The sequence below is a fragment of the Argopecten irradians genome, chromosome 10 (genome assembly GCF_041381155.1).
Source record: "Argopecten irradians isolate NY chromosome 10, Ai_NY, whole genome shotgun sequence".
Lineage (NCBI taxonomy): Eukaryota > Metazoa > Mollusca > Bivalvia > Pectinida > Pectinidae > Argopecten > Argopecten irradians.
The window spans coordinates 27,108,085-27,134,226 of NC_091143.1; the positions used below are offsets into that span (position 1 = coordinate 27,108,085).

General features: G+C 33.9%; 1 protein-coding gene across 6 annotated transcripts in view; it reads left to right on the top strand.

Annotated features, from left to right (window-relative positions):
- The first annotated feature begins 791 nt into the window (after nt 1-791).
- LOC138333522 (homer protein homolog 2-like) overlaps nt 792-26,142 on the top strand; it is a 56,014-nt gene continuing 30,663 nt past the window's right edge. Inside the window, exons 1-2 of one of the 6 annotated variants that reach the window (XM_069281955.1) lie at nt 792-918; nt 2,542-2,574. In XM_069281955.1, coding sequence (XP_069138056.1) covers nt 908-918; nt 2,542-2,574 — 44 coding nt within the window. In that variant the 5' untranslated portion in view covers nt 792-907. Of the gene's footprint in view, nt 919-2,541; nt 2,575-3,295; nt 3,329-5,649; nt 6,018-17,742; nt 19,440-26,142 lie in introns of those variants that run through there. The other 5 variants (XM_069281956.1, XM_069281959.1, XM_069281958.1 and 2 more) reach the window with 5 other exon arrangements.

A 26,142-nucleotide genomic window follows, 5' to 3' on the forward strand; every position in this document is an offset into this window, starting at 1 on the left:
ACGTCTTGGGTGGTAATCATATAATAACAGCAAACACTACAAATGCAAGTTTTTGGTTTTCCCTGATCTGATCATACCACAATCATGGGTACCAATTCTGTATCAGGAGGAGAAAATGTAGTGACCAGACCATCGTTCTCTGCAAACACTAGCTGAATGCATGCATGCCCTTACTGATCATGAGTACTTGATTGATCAGAAGCTACCTGGTCATCGCTGAAGTTGAACGGTCGAGTTCAATCTCGCAACACATATGAACATGTATTAAGAACTACGTGTTCATTTTTCTGTAACCATTCATTGTAATAGAATGGTGGCTTTACAAAAATTACTGTGTTTCTGGTAGGCCTACGGGGCATGGTTTGATTTCTCGTCAATACACAGTTTGATACGTATTTCTCCAGTATTACGTTTGATAACCTCCTTCAACGCTATTTTCAGATAATGTATATGCCAATATAATAAAAAGAAATTGAACTTTATTAATATAATACACACATCTAGCCTATGTACCTAAAACTGGAAAACCCCCTTATTCTGAAAATGTCCAAGAACCGACATATTGCCATTTCGGACACAATTTGGTCCTGAAGGTTAAACTAATATTTACCTGCTCCTGAGGGTCCTGGGGAAACCGTAGGAGCCGACGCCATGGGCTATTATTTGTCTTGTTCCCCCGTTTTGTCTTATCTTGCTAATTTGGTGTATTTTTTCACGATTTCTGAAACTCTGACAGGAAAACAAAGCAGTCTCGTAATGGATGAGATTTCGCGAGATCAAAATATTTCCCAATGTACTTGTTACTTCCGGTATATTTTCTCTGCAGAAACTTGAAAGTGTTTGAGAAGTTCGCTTACATCAGATAAGATCGTCTATTGGCGGAATGCAGATTCCATAACCAGCCAAGATGAGTTTGGGGTGAGTTTTGAATATAAAGTATTTATTTTTGGTTATCATTGATGTCATGGTGGGTCTTGTGATATGATTTTTCCATGATATTGTGAATTTTTGTCAACAGATCAAATCATGTAAAAATTCTTTGAAAAATTCCTCAAATTCCTTCAGGCTGCTTAACTGTTATGCAGGATAGCCTCGAGCGATTTGCACCATTTTCATTTATTAACTGTGTTGTATTTTTTGACAAATTTACAAATCATTCTGATTTCTTATACGAAAGAACTTTTTGATTTATTAATTATCAAGATGTTTTGATATCAAATACATATATCTTGTAATATGAATTCAGATATGAAATACTTCTTGATTTCCTGTCTGTCAGTATCTGAATACATCTTGCAGTTAGATTTCTTGATGTTGCCATTTTGTATAATTAATAAGTTTTAGTTCCTTGGATACCTATAATTTTGAATATTATTTTCACATCCATTATTCCATTTAAAAAGTACAATAGATCATATTGTAAAGTGATGTTTGGAATATACTGAAATAACAATTATATAATTTTCTAAATATTTTGTTTTGCATTGATTGTCAGAATATTGATGCTGTAAATTCAGATGTAACGATATGATTACTAATTAACCAACATAAATCTTATATACAACATTTATATTATCTGCATCTTTTTAATTCAGACATTTTTTTTTTGTTATTCAAATTTAACCCTCATTTGCATGGCGTTTTCTGAAGTTCTTTGTCTAGTCTAGATCTTCTATGCTACTAGATGTAGATTTAATTTCATTGTGATTTCTCAATGATCATGATCATGGCACGTCATGTCTTAATTCTATTAAGTTGTGTAAAAGTTGGGGAAATTTATTATGACATACAGATAATGACTTCAAGTTCTGAAGGGAGTTTTATTCCTATTGAGGAGTAAATGAAGCACTCTTTCAATCAAAATTAGATAAAAGAAATGATATTATTATAAATTGTTTTGTGGAAATTAAAAAAAAAAATGATCATGATAACTTGTTCTTTGAGAAATATTTTAAGATCTATAACTATATATGTAGGGAACCAGTAAAATTTTTGAAGTTACATTTGACAGTGTTCTCAATTGATTTAAATCAAATTATAAATACAAGTGATATACATGTATTAAAACTTGTCAATTGGCATCAAAATAATATAATCTTATTGGTACACAAGTAATTGTAAATTATTTACATTTGAAGTTCTATGGCTTCATGCAGTCTTAATATAGTAGATCAAATATTGATAAAAAGATCTAAATTACATGTAAATATATGCAAAATTCTTTACAATATATTGCTCAACCTAAAGATCTAGAGCATGAATATAATTAAGTGTCATTTATGTATGTCCTGTACATTTGTTAAAATTCATGTTTATTTCATAAGAAAATAAATTGAAAATTTAAAATATACTCATATGGTTTATTGTGAAAACACTTTTCTTAGTAGAAGAATGAAGATAGATATGTCATTTGTGCATTAAATTCCTTTTCATTTAGTATGTCTGTGATATTGCGCGTAACTGCAGCTTTGAAGTCATGATCAATGGGAGATAACTCTGTAGTATCTTGCACATTCAATCATTAACTGTTTGTATTTACAGGACCAGTGATAGTGACATTTCACCACTAAAGCGGTATGATTCATATCTATCTAACTAACATCTAGCACAATGACTAATCCGATATATTGTATATAACACTAAACACTAAAATGTAGGCTGCTTCAGTCTAGTTCTAAAATATATCATTGAATCAATTATAGCCTCCATTGTTATATTCAGAAAAGGGTGAATAAAGCTAGGAAACATTCATTGTTTATTTATTCTATAGAAATTTAAGTTAATAGGCTAGATTAGCACTTAAAATTCACAAAATATGTATAGAAATTAGAATACACCAATGAATTTTAAAATTCTATGACTCACTATGTGCATACCTCATACCAGAATACCGAAGCTTTGAATTAGTTGAATGACCTATAACATGTAAATATTAATATTGGTGAAAGGTTTAATATTATGTATGATAGTAGTTCTTTACAATATATTGCTCAACCTATAGATCTAGAGCATGAATATAATTAAGTGTCATTTATGTATGTCCTGTACATTTGTTAAAATTCATGTTTATTTCATAAGAAAATCAATTTAAAATTTAAAATATACTCATATGGTTTATTGTAAAAACACTTTTCTTAGTAGAAGAATGAAGATAGATATGTCATTTGTGCATTAAATTCCTTTTCATTTAGTATTTCTGTAATATTGCACATAACTGCAGCTTTGAAGTCATGATCAATGGGAGATAACTCTGTAGTGTCTTGCACATTCAATCATTAACTGTTTGTATTTACAGGACCAGTGATAGTGACATTTCACCACTAAAGCGGTATGATTCATATCTATCTAACTAACATCTAGCACAATGACTAATCCGATATATTGTATATAATACTAAACACTATAAAATGTAGGCTGCTTCATTCCAGTTCTAAAATATATCATTGAATCAATTATAGCCTCCATTGTTATCATATTCAGAAAAGGGTGAATAAAGCTAGGAAACATTCATTGTTTATTTATTCTATAGAAATTTAAGTTAATAGGCTAGATTAGCACTCAAAAATTCACAAAATATATATAGAAATTAGAATACACCAATGAATTTTAAAATCTATGACTCACTATGTGCATACCTCATACCAGAATACCTAAGTTAGGCTTTGAATTAGTTGAATGACCTATAACATGTAAATATTAATATTGGTGAAAGGTTTAATATTATGTATGATAGAAGTGTCAGTTAACGTTAGATTGCATGCATTTACACAACATAACAAGCTTAGCTTTAAAGGCCCATTACCTTTCCGGAGCAAAATATAAAGGTTTCTTAAAAAAACATTAATAACACAGAAAATGCGTACCGATGACCTAAAATAAGGTTACAACACCAAGCATATGCAAGATTTCCTGCGTAGTATATGAAAACAGTGGAGAGTAAATTCGCTGTTTTGCCGTCTGGCGCAGTGATAGTCAACTACCGCCCGGTATTTAGGACGACGGCGGGAAACATAATACGACCCGCGTTATGAAAATAAACATTTTATTTATTTTAATCAAATCGTTCAGAAGGTGATGATAAATGTAGTATTAACGGTAAGTTAATAATTGTTGCGACTCTACAAAATTATCGATCTTGTTTTACATTCCCATTTTAAAAATTTAAAACCGTTTCGGAAAGGTAGTGGGCCTTTAAGTAGACATGTAGTTTTTATTATATTAGACTTCATTTGCATGTGTACTTCTATATTTATCTATAACACAAAAAGTTGGAAATATCATTTGTACATATTTATACTGTATACATAGACCAAGTAATCAACATTAGAGAAATTGAATCATGACTACATGGTCAAACACTTTAGTATCGAATAAAAGGGTTTTTATTATTTTCTTCTTTATTTTTAGTCATATGTCTAATAAGTACATTACACACAAGGCTGCTAATGAATTTATCTATATATATATGCAGTAAAATATTTCTAAATGTCATCAAATTAAGTGTACATGGAATTTGCTATCAAAAGAGTGTTTTGACAGATTCATTATACTGCGATATTATTCAATTGTATTAGTAAATAAGTTTTGAGCAATGCGTTTCTTGTTATACATATAAAGAATTGCATTGATGGTAGTCTACTAAAGACTACAGTTATCGAGTCATTTACCCTTGAATTTCATAATGTCAACCCTCCAACGTAAATAATAAGAAGAGGTCAAATGTTTAAAAAAAAGCTGAAAAAAATTGGATGAGTTTATCAATTCCATGTCAATAAGAGTAACATTCTAATATAATTAATTTGCCTAGCATTAGCTATAACCCACTGGCTGTGGGTTGCAAATTCAAACCTACTTGATGTAGTTGCCATATGCTGACATAAGGTTGAAGTTTTTGTTTCTCCAGGTACTCTATATAATCTAGTTTTCAAAGCCTGGCATGCCCTTCAAATGACCTTGCTTAGGTCAAAACACAAAAATAACCAATATCAAATACCTCTTGTTGGGAAAAATCACAGGATGCATATATCTTTTTGTCTAGCAAGGTTGTATTTGTATTTGAGGCTAGAGTGCATTTATCTATTACCTAGTTGTTGTATTTCTGATTTATGGATTGTTTATAAGTTTTCAAAGTTAATGTTTAACGATTTGCGTCATGGTAATAAAAACTGAATTATCTCGCCTGGTCACACATGGAGAAGTTTAAAGTGAATGTACCTGTTTTACTATTCTCATAAAAAATTTCATAATCTAATAAAGGCGGGCATGCTGTGTGGCTGGGGTTAATTGGAAAGTATACAGAACTTTCTTACAACAATCTTTTGTGTAACATTGCTGCACTTCATCAAGTCTATTAGCCTATGGACGTAGTTGAAGCAGATTTAGATAAACAGGTATACTTATCAGTCAGTGTTTGGTTTGCCTTTGTGTTTTATCAATTCATGTTGCTGTTTCTGATCATCCAAACATGAACAATGAAAACCATACATAATTGATAATGTTATACAAATGTATAAAAGATCAGGATGGCTCATCCTCTGAGCTCATCAGGGAAGAAGCAAGAAAATATTTACATGCATGACTGAACAAACTGTGGCCTTCAGGTTGATACGGATAGTCGGATACAGTACATAAATCGGTCATGTAGATATTTTCTATAACTTCTCGTCTCGATATTTTATACTGGACATATTGCTTGGCTGTTGTCATTTCCACATAATTGAAGAAACAGAAAAACGGCTTTAGTAGTGGAATGCAGTTATAGGTCTCGATAGTAAGGTTGGAGGTGTATATATGTTTATACAGGAAGTCTATGTGTTTACATATTGGCACCTGATTGAGAGGACACACCGAACCCACAAACCATGTCTTATTATCAGTGGGGCTATCACAGTTATTGCTTAGTTATTTACCTGAGTTTAAATTAATTTCACGACTAGAGGTGTCGTATGCTTTTGGTGAGATGAGGTCGATTTGGATTTAAACGGAGGCCACAGGATAATGTTTAGGATTATCCTAAGGTAGGTAAATGAGTTTTGTCTTATGAATTTTGTGTGTCATATGCATACATTAGTATAATATTACGGTACTTATGCATGCTTCTTCATTTTAAATTATGCATGGATGTGATTTGGCATTGTTTTAAAAGTATTTCACACGATAATATTGCCCAGCGATGTTCATGAAATAACAAGTATCAGCCCTTCTCCATTCATCTAAATTTTTAGGCTGAAATTTACATTAAACATTCACTTTTAAATAATAAGCCCTTTACAATGGTATTGAATAAAATTTTATTATAAAGTTGCTAAATGTCTTCTTAGATCAATTTTAAGGTATAGATGAATATATATAATGTTATCATTGCATGTGTATTAGATATGCTACTCATTGGCTAATACTATATATAATATACATGTACATGGTCATGATATAAAGCATAATGACTCTAATGTTTACATTTCTTAAAACACCAAGTTGATATACTATTGTGACAACATAACTGGAATTGTGCTTTTTGTCCAAATGTTGATTTCTTCAGGGTGGTGTCCTGTGGCCTTTGCTCTTCTTGCAATTATTATGCTTATCTTTTAGCAATAAACATGTTAAAGAAAATTCAGGTTGAATATGAAATTCAAGGACCTTTGATTCTGTCATTTCAGTGTTATAATATGAACAATGAAGAAAGAAAACAGGAAAAGTCCTCATTACTTACATATCAAATCTTGATTCTGTCATTTCAGTGGTATAATATGAACAATGAAGAAAGAAAACAGGAAAAGTCCTCATTACTTACATATCAAATCATTGTTATTTGACTTGAATTTCTGTCACTTTGAAACTATCTTGTGATAAGGGAAATAACTCTCTAATCATTGTTATAAAACAGTACTCAAAATTTGCGATACTCAAATCTCTTGGTCATAGAAAGCACTAATTATATATATAATTATCAGTCGTTGGAAGTTCATGAAGTTGACATATACATGTACTGGTGTTACTGTTTAAATGATTCTGTTGTTGAAATACTCTTAGCCTTATAACAAATGGCATATCATCATGATAAGGTTATAAGTATGTTTTAAATTTGAATATAAGCAAAAATGAGGATTTTGTGAGAATAAACATTTTCTCAAACAACTTTCATAGCTAATAAATGACGTCAGGGGCAAGCTTTGCTGTTCTCAAATAGCTAGATTATCATTTTCACAGTCTTATTTTTGCTCCTATTTATCATGTTAAAAAAATGATGTTAAATATTTATGATGGAGAAATTTTATTAATGACCAGCAAAGTAACTAATTCTCCTTCACAGGAATGAGTTTTAATAGGCATAACTCATACACATTCAAGAATTGGTCGGAAAATTAAGCCATTATAATATAATTTGCACTCTTACAATTGTTATTAAAAATACCAGCATGCATTTCCGTTCATTAGCAAGGAAACTCAATGAATTAAATACAAAACTATATTGTCCTTGGAGATATTAAAAATGATTAGATGTGCCAAGACTGTTTTGATGCATATTGCTGTCATTCACAATCACTTATGTCTTGTAAGCTGATAATATTGTCATGACTCAATTCGAACCAGAAAATGTGATTTGACTTTTTATTATGCTTGTGATCACTTGATTTGATTTGATATAATATTGTGTCAGAAGTGAAACAATATGTGGGATAAGGAGCATCTTATACTTCTTAGGCAAATTCTTATTGCTCTTGAAACAGTACCAGTACACCTTTAGGAAAGAATTTTGACTGTTGACTGGATGGTAAATCATGAAACAACTGTATACTAACTGTATACATGTACTATGCATACTTTTGCTTGGGGCCGCATTGGCAGAGTGGTTAAGATGTCCCGACCACAAGCCCTCTAAGGTACTGACCGCTGGTCGGTGGTTTTTCTCCAGGAACTTCTGCTTCCTCCACCAACAAACCTGGCACATCCTTACATGATCCTGGCTGTTAATAGGACGTTAAATTTATAAAACCCAAACCCTTATTTTTCTCAGTGAAGTTAGTGTTGGCCGATGGTTAAGATATCCTGACAGATTATTTCCACAAGCCCTACACCTCTGGGTTATGAGTTCTAACCCTATGAAGAACATGCATAGTTGCTAGATACTGACAGATCGTAAGTGTTTTTCTCAAGGAAATCCAGCTTTTCTTGTCCTTAAATGACCCTGGCTGGTCAAAGGATATCAAACCTAACAAACTGAAGTTATCTCCCCTGAATCTAGCTGCTACAGTCATTATGGTAAAATTTAATCATTTCTTGACCAATTAGTATTTCATTCATTTCTTATCTTAAACCTCATAAATACAAATTATAATGACTTATTTTTCTTGCAAATCAAGATAATGGTAAAGTGCTTTGTCTTAACTGTAAGAAAAATGATAAAAATGTCATGAAAAATGTTTGTTCCTGAGGCCAATGTATGTATTTCTGAACTGAATATATATGTTTATATAATAGAAGTAATTACTGCTGTCAAATGGAATACCACCAGTCTATATTGGTAAGGAGAAGTAACGGTAGGCCAGATCAGGTCTGGCACTGTGCATATCTAGGCTTGCCCTGCAGTATAAGTTTGGGATGGTTTCCGCAGATGCTGGCGTGAGATAAGGGAAATGTTTGAAATCATGTTTCCTGGGTTTAAGCATATCTGTTGCTAAAACCGTTGTTTGTAACTGTTATGTACAGATTGGTGCTATAAATATCCTATCGTAAATATAAACAGTCTTTTGTAATTTTCAGTAAAACACAAACACTCTATTTTTAGGAGGGGATATATCCGTTTTATCTTAAGATTTTTTTTTTATAGCTGGATGATTTAGTGTAATAGTGTTTTGTTTTGTTTTCATCTTTTTATTTAGTTTATATTTGGAAAGTATACATCATTCATATATTTTGACTTGGAGTTATTAAAGTTTTTCATAAATTGTTATTTCTGGCTTTCATGATGGCAGAATTATATATATGTAGTTTAGATATTTCGACACATTATAGATATTTCGACACATATCCACATATATATAGACCTTCACCTCTGTGTTGAAAGTTTGAAACCCACATGAAGCAGTTATATATACATATATAATTACCAGCTAGGTACTGACCTTATAGGTTGATGGTTTACCAGGGACCCTGGATTTCTGCGTCCTCATTAGCATTCAAAGTCTTTTAATGATCTGTACCGGCTGTTAATTTAGGAAATAAAACAACAGAAGTAAACCAACCTAAAAAAATCCTGATTTTGAATTCATATAATTGGCAGTAGCTTCCTCTTTTTATCTATGTAGTTAGCTGTATCTGTAACGATCAAATCTTTACCATTAAAAAGGGAAACTGATGAATCTTGCTTAACCCTAACTTAACTTCAACCAAAGAATTTTAGTGGGATGAATTAGCTCTAGACAGCTGAATTGGTAGGATCTCCTTATGATAGGTTTTATTGCCTTGATAAGAATGTTTATATAGCCGAATATTTGTTTACAATATGTCCACAAATATTAAATGAGTTTGAATCTTGGAGGTCAGCACTTGAAACCCTTGAGGAGGTCCTTAGGAGGGTTTATCGACCCTTTAAATAGAAGATCTTGACAGCCTCCTGAAATTCGTAGTGTGTATTAGGTTATCAAGTTGAATCTAAATTGTAAGATGTTGGTGTCCTAAACCAGGAAGTTTGTTATTTGTAAAATATGTTAGATATATGAAATCAATATCTATACAGAGACACAGTCTTAAATGCGATTACCTGGAATCACTGGCTATATTAAATATTGACAACAGTTCAGGTCTCATTAAAATATGATCGTTCATAGCCACAACACAGCAGCCATTTTTGAAATGCACCAATCATAACCCCTGCTATTGAAGTGAGAATGGGTGGTGTAGGGTGGACAGTGGATCCTGGATGATCTGAAAGCTTGTGTTCCCATCCAAAACTGGATGACTAAGAATGTTCTTGTCTGCCAAATTCCATCGTAACTTGGTCAACAATCAAATTTAGATCGATTCCGTGACATTTCTGTGCAGATTGCGAATTATTGGGGTCCACTGTAGTGTTGTTACTTATATAGGGATATGTTACGTTGCTTCCTGTCTCCATCCATGTCTGTCGCTTCATGTCTCTGTCTGGTGTTTTCTGTCTCCATGTCCATCGTTTACTGTCCTGTCCAGTTATTTGCGATTTCAAAGTAAGAGTAGGAGCATTATATATAAATATATATATATATTAAATTTATATAACTAATATCACTATCCAAAGTAAATTGAGAAAAAAAGTAACATAGAAGAAGATAAAAAGGGAAATACAAAGACCTAAATGTGGATGAGTCTGTTAAAACACAGAGCTAATTACAGGTATTACCTATTTAGCTAGTTATGTTGATGGTACATCCACTGTATTACATTCTAATAACCCATAGTTCTGCCGCCGTCATTTTAGTTAATTAGCATTTGCCGGGTATACTGAATTTTGTCAGTAGTGTGCACTTTTCTATAATTATATAAGAAGCCTTCAGAATTCAGATTGATCTTTAGTAGAGGAAAGAATCTAAATTGGCAGTTACCTAGAATATTGTTCCTAAAACAATGTTGTATCCGATTACCTCACACCTATACCCAACACGGCAAGTATGCTGGGCCATGTTAGGTTTATAAACACACACAATGAAACTTTGCCAATTTTCTGGCTTTAGGACTGTTATTGCTCTCCAACTTGAAATTCAGCTAATTAATATGAAAACTGATAATTGTACCATACTGTCTGCCTGTTAACAATATATATATATAGAGTTCATGAGATGTAAATAAAATGTGTTTGAAATGTAAATATTGCTAATATTATACCATCTTAGACTAAGAAAGACTTTAAAATTGATAATCAAGTACAAATAAAAGTTTGCCAGTGAGAATTTGAAACTGCCCTAATTGGTTTGGGGCGGGACAGTCAGATATGTGTAAAAATATATTCCCACCATTTCTTTTCTTGGATTTAAAAACCTATATCTGCTGGAGAATTATTGTAATACCCTGCACTTTCCCCACTATATCAAACTAACAAGACATAAAGTAAGGCGCTGCTCTATTTTTGGATCATCCCTATTAAAACACTGGAGTTCAGCTGGATGTCTGTTCAAAAAACTGAGATGGGCATTTTTGATAAGTAAAGTTTTACCGACCTTAAAGATGCGAGATCGTTTTTTACTACGCTGATGAAGGTACTGACTAGCATGAGTTGTCGATTGACGTGACAGTAATGGGGTGTTTTTAAAGTTTCCTACCCCTTTAGTAAGAAAGGTTGATGAAAGAAGGGAGATAACTCTTGAGGGTCCATGAAGTTTCAAATTATCTGTGATTAAAATGGGGTGTGAAGTGAACATTACCTACAATACAATCATACAAGTCAGTAGGACTTTAATTCAGTCACTATAAAATGGCTAATATATTAGTATTTTCAATTTTACGCACCCACCATGAAATATGGGGAAGGGGTATATGGAAGGAGCATAGTATTATTCATATCAGCCCTGTCTTTTCCTGCTCTGATGTATGAATATATAGGGACATTAATATTATGTTTGCAGACATTTTGTCTCTTTTAAAATCTCTTCAAAAAACTCAGTTCTTCATTTTCTCCTTGTATCATAACATTACAAGGAGTTAGAACAATAATGTATAGTATTAATACATACACCCACGTTATACGCTAGCTCCCAACATGACTATACTCTGATGTCAGTGATCATGATTGACTCCAGTACCTTAGATAACTTCAGATACTCCCCTTTTCAAAATTCCTTCTCGCTGCTTAACTCAGAACATCAAACATTACAAATAGAGAGGTGCACAAGAATTCCTTCTCGCTGCTTAACTCAGAACATCAAACATGAAATAGAGAGGTGCACAAGAAGGAATCACCTCTCGGTTATCTCAGTAAAGGTATCAGTACTTGACTATCTAACCTACATGTACCTCATTCATGTTCTTTTTTCTGTACTCTATAACTCACATATCGACCCAGTTCTAACGTTTCCTGTGGATGATGAAAGTATTGTTTTATTATCAGGATTATGAGTGAAATATTAGATCAAATGGTGATGCTAATGTGTACATATCACTTTTTACCATCTGAAACTCTTTTGTGGGCCAGTATTGCCAAGTTCACACGAGTGGTGTACATAAAAAAACTTGTAATGCTTTTGAATTGCTTTATTCAGTTGTTGCAATAGAGAGTGGGAACATATTGATTTAATTAATGGCGAGAATGTGTTGGTTCCAGGAAGATTATTGTAACCGATTAAACGATTGGTGGTGCTCCAGAGTCTGTAAATAAGATGGAATAGCCATCAAGTGAATGCTAGTAATTTTACAAAAAGATATATCTAGTAGATTACAACATTTGCTTGAAAAAATGTTCACAATTGGAGAATGGTGGGGACTCCAGGAGGAGATCAATCTCAAACGTTTTGGGGTCAAGGCCTATATGGCTAGGTTACTTCTCTGGTAATATAAAGAAACAGCCATTCACTCTCTGTACAATATTATATAATCATTTATTATAATAGAATATTCAGAACAGTGCTTATGCTATGTAATACTCACTGTATACCAACGTATTTTCACAGCAAATTTATTTCTCGTTTTTCTGCTGAAGGAATTCATCATGACAATTTAACTTTGCGATGTAGATTTATGATTTTATTTTTTATTTGTGTTTGAAACTATTTTGCGACATTTTATTTTTGTGATTGGCTGGGATTGTCAAAAATTGATTAATACAGTATGCTCTAATCAGAATTAATAAAAACAATATCTTGTAAATAATATATGTATAGGGAAATTAAAGCATTTAACATCTTTCTGTTGGCATTTATAGCCAAAATGAATGCCAACTGAAAGATATGCAATGCTTATATTTACATTTGATAACAATCTTATGATGAAATCCCAAGAAATTTTGCGTCTATAACAAAAAATCCATTATTATCAAAGACAGAGCAGCCATGGCCATTTCAACAGCCGTCTTGCATGATTGCTGGCACGATAATTGTGACATTACAATGATAATGATATGATAATAAGAGGATGGCAGTTCATAGACTGAATTCGTTGTAATTATAATATAATTGTTAGTTTTTTCATTCCCTTCAACGTTCCTATAATGTGTGTAAAAAGATCTTATAAAGAAGTGATGTTGTTGGTCCTCAGAGGTTTCTTATAACCATGTTTTACGTAGACTGTGCTATGATAATTGGGTTAAAATGAAAAATCTGTAAAATTAATCAAGCACATCAAATCAAGGATGTGGATTATAGTTTTATGAACACAATTTTCTCAAGAATTTGAACACACCTATTTTCATTAGCATTACTGAAATGTTCTCCCATTTTGTATAGCAGGTGTGAGTCGACCTCAGGCCAATGAGATGTGTGTATAGTACATACAGTGACTATTTATGTTAGGAGAACATGGGGGACTAATCTTATCTGACCCATATCATCAGTAGATAAGATAGGACCCACAAAAAGCCAATATTTAAATGCTTTTAGGATTCTCTTCCATCTGAAATCAGGTCCAACTCAGTACCCATTTCCTGTAGAGCAAAGCATATAGATGTCAGTCCGCTGTCGGGTATCCTAATTTAAATCACGTCTTTCTTCTGTAACTTACCTTTGAGTACATATTCACGTTTTCTGTACTTATGTATATATATATTTATGAAACAGAGGAACTCTGATTCAGCTGTATGATTAATCCAGGCAACTTTGAGTTCTGATCTATTTTTGATACTTTTCAATATTGCCTGTTTCCTGCTGTGTTTCATTCGAATGTGGGCCAGTATAAGCAAGAGATTCTGAGAGCTATCAGGGAGTCCTCTGTATTGCTGATTCAGGACGTTTCCTTCAAGCATGTGAATTCTTAAGATATTCCTTTAGGAAGACAATAAGATTTCATTTCAATTTTGATATTGTTGACTGTACCAGGTAATTCCTTAAATGTCTCACAGACTCACAACAACATTTGTGTAACAAACTAAAAACAAGAAAATTATATATCATAGCAATGTCAGAGATCCCACATAATCGCACAAATTGCCAGCTATATGGTATTTAAAGAGACAATTCACTCAGGCTAATTCTTTTACATAACCAAGAAGCAAAATATAGCATAAATGTATCGTTCTACATTTCTTATGAAACGTATAACGTAAAACATTGACAAATTCCACGACATTGTTAAGTATTTTAATTAATATCGTTGAAATATCAAATCGTTGATCAATGCGATTAAGCAGGTACAATATGGACGCTGTACCCATACCTGAGCCAAAGTCACGCACGTTAAACAAATGAATTACATAACCACTGAGAATGTGATAAAATGAGTTTTAGACAAGACAATTCACCTAAAAAGGTAAACACACTACTGTCAGAGCAATTTTAAGCAGTTCTAGACTATAGTTGCATTACTCTACGAGCAAGGGACAGGGTTCGGCATACAAGAAGTTTGACAACAGTGTGTAATGCTGGACAGCGAGCGAGTTTGAACATTTCACACACATGTCGCCACCATGGGCTTTTTAGGCATGTCACAGTAAAACTGACTGATCTAATTTCCATTAGAACTGGTTTTTTTTCGATATATGTACAAATTTTAATGTTCTCTTAGACTGAATTGTCCCTTTAAGTGAATATTGATCATAACTTCGAAATAATTCTGTTTTTGCCATATATCAATAACAATACTGTTATAACATGGAGGAGTCAGTACGGAATGACAAATTCAGATGTGACAAGGCACAGTACTCACTCAGCCACTGCTTTTGACATGGGGTAACACCTTTTTTATGTATCATTTGATGTCCTAAGTAAAAACTTATGATTTTTTCGGTCCAGCAGTAAAAGCAATTGCGTCTGTCTGAAAGTTGATCCCCACGTGTAAACTGTTGTACAATATTTTTGGAGGATGGGTATTTTTTATGGACCATATGTCTGAGGATTCAGTTGGTGTTAACGGAACTGTCTGATTAGTTAAACTCCTTATACCCATTCAGAAGTATTCATTTCACACTGAACAATATTCATCTCTGAATCCTGTGGCTCTTAGAGAAAACGACCAGTAATGATTTTCGCAACAGAATGCAAAAAAGTTCCAAGGTCACCCAGACTGAGCAAGAGCACGTTCTTGTGATATATGGGACCTGTATTGATGGTAAAAGTCGTGTCGTCACCCAGCGGGGAACGTGTGAGTGGAGGACTGTCATAGCATGTCTAGTCTCCTTTATTTCTTGGCTGTCATCACATATTAATCAAATTAGCAGCAATATCTCATATCCCTGGAGTTTTCTTAGTCTTCTGGAGGAAACAGATTAACTGAATTCCATATTATCTATTATGTCTGTAGCTGTATATGTGAACTGTACGTGATGTAGTTTTGGTAAGAGATGTTCTGAAATTGAAGATTGCACGTTGAATTAGAAGTCAACACTTTCCTGCCCAGTTGAAAGGTTATGTAGTCAAAAATGTCAGCTTGTAAAATCTCTGAATTTAAAAACTTTGATACACAAATTAAACAAGCAGATAGATATTCTCTAATATATATGTACATACAGTTTCGAAAGACAGCAGATTTAAAGAACTACGGTATGTTCTGATTTGAAGAACAGAACTTGTCAAAGACATGATATCTGATCTTAAATCGGTAAGATGCATACTTAAACAAGATTAAAAAAAGTAAAAAAAAGTTGATTTTAAGGAATATTGTTACATTACACTTCATTGGGATTACAATCTCCTTCATAAACCCTAGATAGTGAAATCTATATAATTATCAAAATTTATACCATTGGTACAGGAACTACTAGTTGAAGTGATCAGTTTCTTTGGAGTAGAAGAAATTCCTGCTTACTTCTGATTTTTAATTCCTGAAAAATTACAATCAGTGTTGGGAAAATTTAATCCCAGTACCAGGATTTTACACTATCAGTACTGAAAATTGTTTCTCTAAAGAATAGTAAAAAAATGTATTTTCACTTGAGAAAATTTGCTTTTATAAAATACAACACACAGGATTTTACTATGAATGATGAGACTGGATTTACTTATCACAGAGGAAAAAGCTTGCTAACAAGTGTAAGATAGTATATCTAGGTACATAAGATCGTCTCACAGGCTTATTGTAGAATGCATATGTTTTACGCTGTAAAATCTAGCGGCCCTTGTTTAGATTGGATGGATTAGGTTTTGTAGTTTAGTGCAGCACCTCATCAAGTTTGAGGCTGAACAGCTTATCAGGCCGAAAGCAGATTTAAATTATCATGGTCTCTTAAACACCACACGGCTGCTTCAGTTTAAACGTCACTTTGGAAGCTACCGAGGGTTTAGTTTTATAGAAAATTTCCGATTTCAAAAGCCAATTTAGAAATTTAGAATGAAAATAATATTGTAAAATTCTTAAAAAAAAAAGAATTTGAATTGTTGATTATTCAAAATCTATTTGAAAGAAATGAAAAAAGATTGTGTATCTAGGAATTCAAGATATTATTTTGATAATTAAAAAAAAAAAAAAATTGTGACTATTTGAAAAAAAAATGGGCAGATGGTTTCCGGATGTATATGCAGCCATCTCATGCATGTGCATTATCTAACAAATTATATGCATAGATAACGGCCCATTTGGGAGGCGCTTTTCTTGTCTTCCGTGAAATTGCTATTTCAGGTGTCTGTGCAAGGGTCCAGGGTTGTAAATAATTTATCTACTGTATTGAAAATTTTCAGGCATTTTTTTTTTTTTTTTTTAAGATATGTACAAACCTGAAACGTGAAGTTCTATAAATAAATGAGATTTTCATCTGCTGGTACTTGCTCTCATGCCGCATATGTAGGATAAAACAGATCTGAAGCAGTACATAGCCTACTGTGCTCAGGGAAATTGTGATAAGGAGGTGGGTCATTATCAGATTCATAAACATTTACATGTGATACATACAACTGTACGTGTTGTATAGATACAGTTATAAACGTTTGTTTATCTTGTCCTGTCGGTTATGACATCCTTCCAGATTTGACTGGCCCCAGGTATAGCTATGGGAGCACCATCTGTACCAGGGAGAATCTAGAACTGCCTAGACCTTAAAGTGAATCTATATATCATCTACATCATACTGTGTACCTAGGAACAAATAGTCATAATAAATATCTCCCCCTCAGCAGTAACCTTCACAAAGAAAGCTTCGGACAGTGATAAAGACTCTCGTCTCCACAAAGGTGGATGTAACTGTCGTTTGGTAGCCAACTTACACTAATCTTATGGCTACTGGAGTTCATAAACTTTTTGTTGTGGACTACAAAAGTTATTTTTCTGTGTATTCCATTAGACATACTGCTTCGGTTCTGTGTCTTCATATATAAGAGTTCATAAATTTTTTGTTGTGGACTACAGAAGTTGTTTTTCTGTGTAATTTCATTAGGCATAGTGCTCCAGTTCTGTATCGCCATATAGGAATTGGTGAATTCATCACTATGTAACACAAAAGTTATTTTCTGTGTATTTCATCTCATATTTGTGGTCGGTTTCTGTATCTTTGTACGAGAACATCAATTTCTTGCTGTTGACTGTTACTTTTTCTGTTTCATTAGACACTGTGGTTTCTGTGACTGGTATACATATATAGACCAGGGGTGCTATATACAAACACGAGTGTGACGGTCTGCATCATCAACACATGTTTTGTGACGTGTTACCAGTGTATATATAATCTGTTTGGAATAAGTGTGTGAAGCTTTGTGTAGGGAGACTACCAGGAGAAAACTAAAAAATCTGGATAAAAAAGGAAGAAATCTGTTGATGGCAGGTATATAAAGAATATTATACATTGTGACGAAAACACAATTTGGAATTTAAGGTACCTTGAGCTTAGACAGGAGGAAAGTAAATTACTACATATCATGTGTGATAAGTAGATGTTTGGATTAGCAACATATGGAAAAGTAAGTGTTTCATCAACCTTTCTGGATTAACTGCAGATGAAGTAAAACTCCGACTAAGCAGGAACACAAACAAAACTGACCGGTATATATATTTACTCAGTAAAGACAGTGGTCACTTTCGCTTTTCGTTAGGGAAAAATGTCAGAAATAATAAGTATTCCTGGGATGTTTTTCTAAGATCTCTACACAGTGGCAGGCTGTAGTAGTTTTCCCTGGTAGTAGTATATCCCACCACTAGTTAGATATAGACCATGTGTAACTGGTACCAAGTGGCTCATTATCTCAATTAGAGATGTACCATCATCCCTCGGTTACATTCCTCCTGTCTCCCAAGCCTGCCACAAATATCTTAATTCTTCTCAAAATCTGCAGATGTATTTTCGATGAGACTCTGTAGTTACCTTGGAAACATATATATATATATATGACAATTCATTGCTGGGAGTTACCGCGGTTCATTGGGTTGTTCAGTACCACAAATTCACGGAGATTCTATTACAGAGATTTTTGTAGCTAACAGCAGTTAGTGTTTAGCAGTGTGATTTCGGATGTAATGTGTGCGTGGGGAATTCCATTCATGAATACATACGATAATAAAGCTTTGCTTGAGAGTCTTCATTTCGATCAACCTGCTAATAGGATGGTTCCTGCTACGGAATCTTAAGATGTGATGTATTTTACAGATGCTGTTTGATAGCATGTGATTCTTTGTTGCTAAGCTACATGTACATGTTTTCAGAAAAGAAAGCTGGTATTCATTGGCTATACTAAACTCAAGAGGAATGGAATTAATCTAAATTTGTTTTCTCATGTAATTGGTCTTAATTCATGGATTACATTTCACGGAACAACGTCGTCAATTACAACCATTGGGATTTAACTTTCTTTGTAAAAATTCTATTTGGATGATCGTATTTGTGAAATTCAATGCATACATACATTTTATTCTCTATTTCTCTTTTTCTGTGAACATATTTGATTACAATTTCAGTAGTGTGTATTTTCTGTGGATTTTATATACAAAAAAATGAAGACCTCTTGGTTATCAACATTTTCATCTAATGATACGAGAAAGCGAGCTCCGACTCCGGAGTTCCCAGTCAACATGTCTGATCTTCCACCAGACTCTGGAAGTCGTACTACCCCACGCACCCCGAGGGCACACCATGGCCAGGACGTTATACGAAGTGTGCGTGGCCGGAGCAGTACCCCAGACAGGGGCCGGCCACAGAGCCCAATTATTATCAAATATCCAGTTCCTGTCAATGTAAATATGCAAACCATTCCACCGTCCCCAAGGTCGGGGCGAAAGGTCAAGGCCATTCCAGATAGCCCTCGTGCGCTGCGGAATCGTCCTCCTAGTCCAGATGAGTCTTTGTTCCATGACTTGTCCTGGCTGCAGCACCACAACGTTTGGTCCGAAAGGCAAGGGTCCTTGTTAGTTCATCTTTTATATATATACTCTGCAATTAACCTGTTCATTTACTTGTATATTTGTTGTTGTTATTGTAAAATATATAGCCTACCTGCATGTTTCATTCTATTGACCATGGTTAATTTACATTTACATATGTGCTCAGTATAACGCCACTAATTCTGTATATTGACGATTTTAAAACTCTGTATAGCAACGATTACTCTTTACTGATCCTAATTAATTATACCTAAAATTACTCTTTACTGACAATAAAAACTTTACAATCCAGACAGAATCGTCAAGAAACAGATTTGATGTTGACTACATTAAGTATGAAATGGAAGTCAGACTGCAGTTTGGGCTTGTAATACATGTGCTCGGATTGTCCAGGTTTCACTGTATACTGATGATAACGCTGTATCTACACAGACAATTATGCTGTATCTATAACTGATAATTAAGATGTAACTATACTGATGTATCTATACACTGACGATTACGCTTTATATACTGAGGATTACACTGTATATACTGAGGATTACGCTATATCTATATACTGACGATTAGCTGTATCTATATACTGACGATTACACTGTATCTATATACTGACGATTAGCTGTATCTATATACTGACGATTACGCTGTATCTATATACTGACGATTAGCTGTATCTATATACTGACGATTACGCTGTATCTATATACTGACGATTACGCTGTATCTATATACTGACGATTACGCTGTATCTATATACTGACGATTACGCTGTATCTATATACTGACGATTAGCTGTATCTATATACTGACGATTAGCTGTATCTATTTAAGGATTAAAGTCTCTTTCTGGTGGTTCTATCGAAGGATAAAGTTGAGTAGGGTATCGATATTTGGAATGGACCGCGAAGCGGTCCATGAAACAAATATCGATACCCTACTCAACTTTATCCTTCGATAGAACCACCAGAAAGAGACTTTAATCCTTATATTTACAGTCTTAACTATTATTTTCATAGCTCAAAATTTACCCTTAATAGTGTTTATGGCATTTATAAGACTAAAATTGAATTATATCGTTTGGTTCCGACAGGCATTTCGAACAGCCACTTGAAGTGGCGGAAATTCCCGCCAATTTATCAATGAACATACCAATAAAATGAGTTCCGTCTGATGAAGCATATATCTGAGGTTTTCCCGGTATGGAACTATAAATCATTTTATTTATCTGTTGTTAAAAACACCATGGTGCAAAGCAGTTTGGTTTTAATATTTTGCTTCGTATGATTTCACACGCTTACACAATTCATAACGTGGCAGGATATTTAACGTAGTTGTGACGCGGCGTCCGATTCAAACCGCCTGTGTCAAGGAGGTGTGACAAACAGAGAGTTTCTTCAATTTTGTGATCACTTGAGTTCTACTTAATCAGTTCACGTTTGAAAGTTCTTGAATACACGGATGTTAACATAGTTCCATGTCATTATTTCCGGATTTTAGAGATTTTCAAATGTATCGGACGTCGTTTCGAGGAACATGTACAAACACAGGTAGGCCCACTACTGTAAACGTTTACTGTACCGCTCTCAAAATGTTAGCTATATTTATATTGTTGATTTAAACACTTCAATAAATATTAGAGGTGTCTATTACAAGTATTGTAAAGCTACAATTGAAGGATTCCGTTTCATTGATATTTCGAAACACCCAAACGTACATTGTGTATGTAAGTCCTACTCTCGCCGATTCACAGTAGATTCTAGATAACGTACAGGACTTGTCTGTCCGCCGAGGTGAACAAAAATGCATTGTCGTGCTAGGTCGTTTTGGTTACACTTATTCAACTCAAATACTGATGTTGTTCTGACATATCTTATCCATTCGCGTACAACCAAAGATGTTAAAAATACGAATATAATGTAGATCTAGGCTACATGTTGTAGAGAACAACACAGACTCACAGACACACAACATGTAAACATTGCGACGTCATCGGAATGTGCAAAACTGTACATTGTACAACATTGTTTATTTATCATACGCGCACGGAAGCATTGCTCAAAGAGGTACGGTAGTAACATAAACAATGTAACTTTTCTACATTTGTATTTACACACATACATGTATATGTGTTCAAACCTATTTTGATACATGTACATGTTCATCGAACGTACGTTCGGTTACTGAAAACACCAAAAGTTTCTGATTTGGACCATCATAAATTCATCCGCGCGGCTCCAAATTGCGCGTGACATACTCAATCTATCGAGAAATAAAGTTGAGTAGCCTTTGGTTGAAATCAACGGGGTTTATACTATCAATTCACCACTGACTGTAAATATATACTGACGATTAGCTGTATCTATATACTGACGATTACGCTGTATCTATATACTGACGATTAGCTGTATCTATACTGACGATTACGCTATATCTATATACTGACGATTACGCTGTATCTATATACTGACGATTAGCTGTATCTATACTGACGATTACGCTATATCTATATACTGACGATTACGCTGTATCTATATACTGACGATTACGCTGTATCTATATACTGACGATTAGCTGTATCTATATACTGACGATTAGCTGTATCTATATACTGACGATTACGCTGTATCTATATACTGACGATTACGCTGTATCTATATACTGACGATTAGCTGTATCTATACTGACGATTACGCTATATCTATATACTGACGATTACGCTGTATCTATATACTGACGATTAGCTGTATCTATATACTGACGATTACGCTGTATCTATATACTGACGATTAGCTGTATCTATATACTGACGATTACGCTGTATCTATATACTGACGATTACGCTGTATCTATATACTGACGATTAGCTGTATCTATACTGACAATTACTGACAATTATGGTGTATCTATACCGGACATATATCAATGATTACGCTCTATATACTGACGATTACGCTGTATCTATTCTAACATTATGCTGTATATGTCCTTGCATATTACAGGGTTAGCTCCCTTGCGGGTAGGTATCAATTGTTAAATCATTATTTTCTGAGGTCGATTCACATCGTTTTCTCCGAAAAGTATGACGTTATTCTGGCAAACACATGACGTCACAATCAATACCTACTACCCACAAGAACAGTTAAATCTGTAATATTCAAGTACAGAATACTGATGTTTACACTGTATCTAATAGGACAGTTATGCTATATAGTGAAACACTGTAATGACAACCAGACCTACCCTACACTTGTCCTGTTGATGCTGCATGTGGTTTGTGATGTTTATTTTGTTTGTCTGGTAGGAGCAATTTAATGTTCTATCATTTTGACCTATAGTACACATGCTTTCATACATAGATTTCTTACTACAAGGACTCACGTCAATAAGAACATCAATAATGTTAGGAGATTTGATTATGCCCAAGCCAAAATGTCAGTGTATTGTGGTGCCACATCATGATCACCTCCAGTCCCTTTGATGTTCACGTCCTTGTCCCATTCAAGAATTTTTCTCTTACCAAAATTTCTAGTCTGTTCTTACAATTTTGTCTGATTCTCGATCCATGGTTTCATTATCTTTCAGTTTTAAGGGGTGCATTTGTATACTTCTGATATTGCTTTGAAATATAATTTTGTCAATTTAAGGCGATATCGTAGCCCAACTTTAAGCTGCAAAAAAGTATCAGGTACGGCCACAAATAGAAACTCCTGTGAACTAATTAAGGGGAGATAATTGAGTGATAAACTTCTGCCAAGAATTCAGCATATTGTCCGGCAGTGTAAGTCTTATATCCGCAATATGACTTAATAACAGAGAAATATATGTCTTATATCCGCAATATGACTTAATAATAGAGAAATATATGTATATCTATGGCAGTTTTGACAATGTTAAAATCCATTCATTGTAGTTCACATATGCAGTACACATATGCATGCTATCTGAATAATTTATAATCTTACCTGCATACTGTGACAGCGGACATGCATTCATAATCTGACCATTTCATTACTGTAAGGTCACTTGATAACTGTTTCATGAAACTGCGCCAATGTTGTCGGGGGTTGACATGCTTAAAATATGATGTTCTACAGGGGACTATTGCTAGTAAATTACAGACCTCATTTAAATACATTGTCACAAATATCTTTACTGTTGTTTGCATGACAGTGGTCATTGATATTATGACTGAGACGTTAAGATATGTCTCAACATATTACCGTCAGCCTGACCTCCATCTCTGGGTTACGAGTTTGAATCCTGTGGGGCAGTAAGTTGTATTCAGTGCCGGGTTTCTTGACTGTAGTTTAGGCTGGTGTTTTTCTCCGATGATACTCCAGCTTTCCCTCTGACCTCCTAAACCTGGTTTATTCTTATGTAAATGACCCTGGCTGTTTATAGGATGTTTACTACATTGTTTACAGTTTTTGGTTGACCAAACTACTTCCTAAATACACACCCCTCCTACAATATGCACATGTCAACATCTGCTCCCTGTTTACTACGTACTTGCCACTGTTTTTTGTGATCAGTTCGCCTTTTCTCTTGTTTCTTGTCGCCAGTAATTAATTTTGAGTTTTTGTGCCTGCACAACTTTCCTGTAGATCTTGTACATGCCTGTAACTGGTAAGTATACAGGTTATGAGCACTTGCATTAAAACTGTTGGTATGACATCTGACACCACTGTACACGACAATGTATAAAAATAAACAAAATATTGTCTGCCAATGTAATCTGCTGCTATCCTAGTGTCCTTTGATGTACTGCCAAATGTTTTAATTTTCTGGACAATTATGACTCTGTACTTTCAGGTTGTTGTTTGATAAGTACTTTATAAATGGGAGATTTGGTAATATAGAATTTCAAGGGATTTCTTGTATACCATTATTTTCTCTGGCTCACTGTTCCATCATATCTGTCTATGCATGCTCACAGGGGCTTGATAATTCCTGTATGGGCCATTATGGTCCACCAAAAATATATTTGAATCCCTATAGGTAAGACCTAAGCCCCCTAAAAAGACAAATTTCCATAAATTTGAATATATGATTCTTTGAAATATTCTATTCTTCATTTAATTCTCAACCTTACAATAATAACATGTCAGGTCCCTGTGTTAATCAACAGATATAAATCTAGGTCATGCACCGTTTTCCATTCAGAAGATTTTCCATTAATGACATACAGACGTATATAATGCATATGTCTCGAGTTTGTAGATAATGTGTGTAATTATTATCAGACTGAGTCATCGTTAAATTAGCATCGTGTGTTTTATCGTATAATTTCAAAGTCTTGTACAGCTCCAATATCACCGCTGTACACGATTATAACACAGATTTTATATCTGCTAACAGTCTATTTTAATAGGCCTTGATTAAAAATTTAAATTAGAGCTCAAAGCAAGCATAAAATACCTATAAAAAGTTATGAAAAATTAGTTTTAGCGTTAACAGGAAACTGCACTTCCTGTATGGATGCCAAAATGTCCGCCCAAAGGAAAGTGTTAAATTTATAGTTCTGCATCTCTTTGGAACTTTAATTGCCTTTTAAAGTTTTATGTTTAGTTTACCTGGTATACAGGATGATATGATCTCTCATTAAAACAAATGTTTTTACCATAAAAATTAAGTCTAGGATATGCCAATAAGCAATACACAGGTCCCCCGGGCCCCTTCTTTGTAATCCTATGTTTAACCCCATGTCATGTAAATTCTTCTTGATATTTTACTTGAGTTTAATGTTCATAAGAGCTATAAAAGCTTCCAACATCTCTGTAAAATTGTAATCCTGACATTGGTAAATCTGATTGTATAGACCAAGGAGTGTTTATAAATGTTTTTAGCTTGAAATGTCTAGCGCAGGTGATTTCTCGAGGAATTCACATATAAATGTTTACCATTGAATTCCGTTGCAAATAATCTTTGCCTCATACATTAATGTTCCACTAATATACAGTGGTTGCATGGGTAATATATTGTGGTTGTATATGTTGGGAATTGATTACCACAGATACAAGCTGAAGTTAATGGGGTTCTTGGTATGGCAGCACTTCTGGCCATCAGGATGTTGTGTAATGTTGTGCCACATGTGATTGCCATGCACCACCTTGATATTTAAATATATAGATAGAAAGAGCACATGGAAATTCCGGATACTGAACATAGTACCAATACTGTATTTAACAAATAGTAATTCCAATAAGCATCAGAGTACTGATACCTTATTTACTAAGTAAACATAATAAGCATCAAAGTACTGATACTGTCTTTACCATATAGTAAACCCAATAAGCATCACAGTACCAATACTGTATTTACTATATAGTTATCCCAATAAGCATCACAGTACCGATACTGTATTAACTATATTGAGTAAACACAAAAAGCATCATAGTACCAATACTGTATTTACTTCATTGAGTTAATCCAATATACTTTATTGAGATAAAAAAAAGCATCAGAGTACCTAGCTATATAGTAATTACCATATAGTAAACCCAATAAGCATCATAGTACCGATACTGTATTTACTTTATTGAGATAAAAAAAGCATCAGAGTACCTAGATATATAGTAATTACTATATAGTAAACCCAATAAGCATCAGAGTACCGATACTGTATTTACTTTATTGAGATAAAAAAGCATCAGAGTACCTAGCTATATAGTATTTACTATATAGTAAACCCAATAAGCATCAGAGTACCGATACTGTATTTACTAT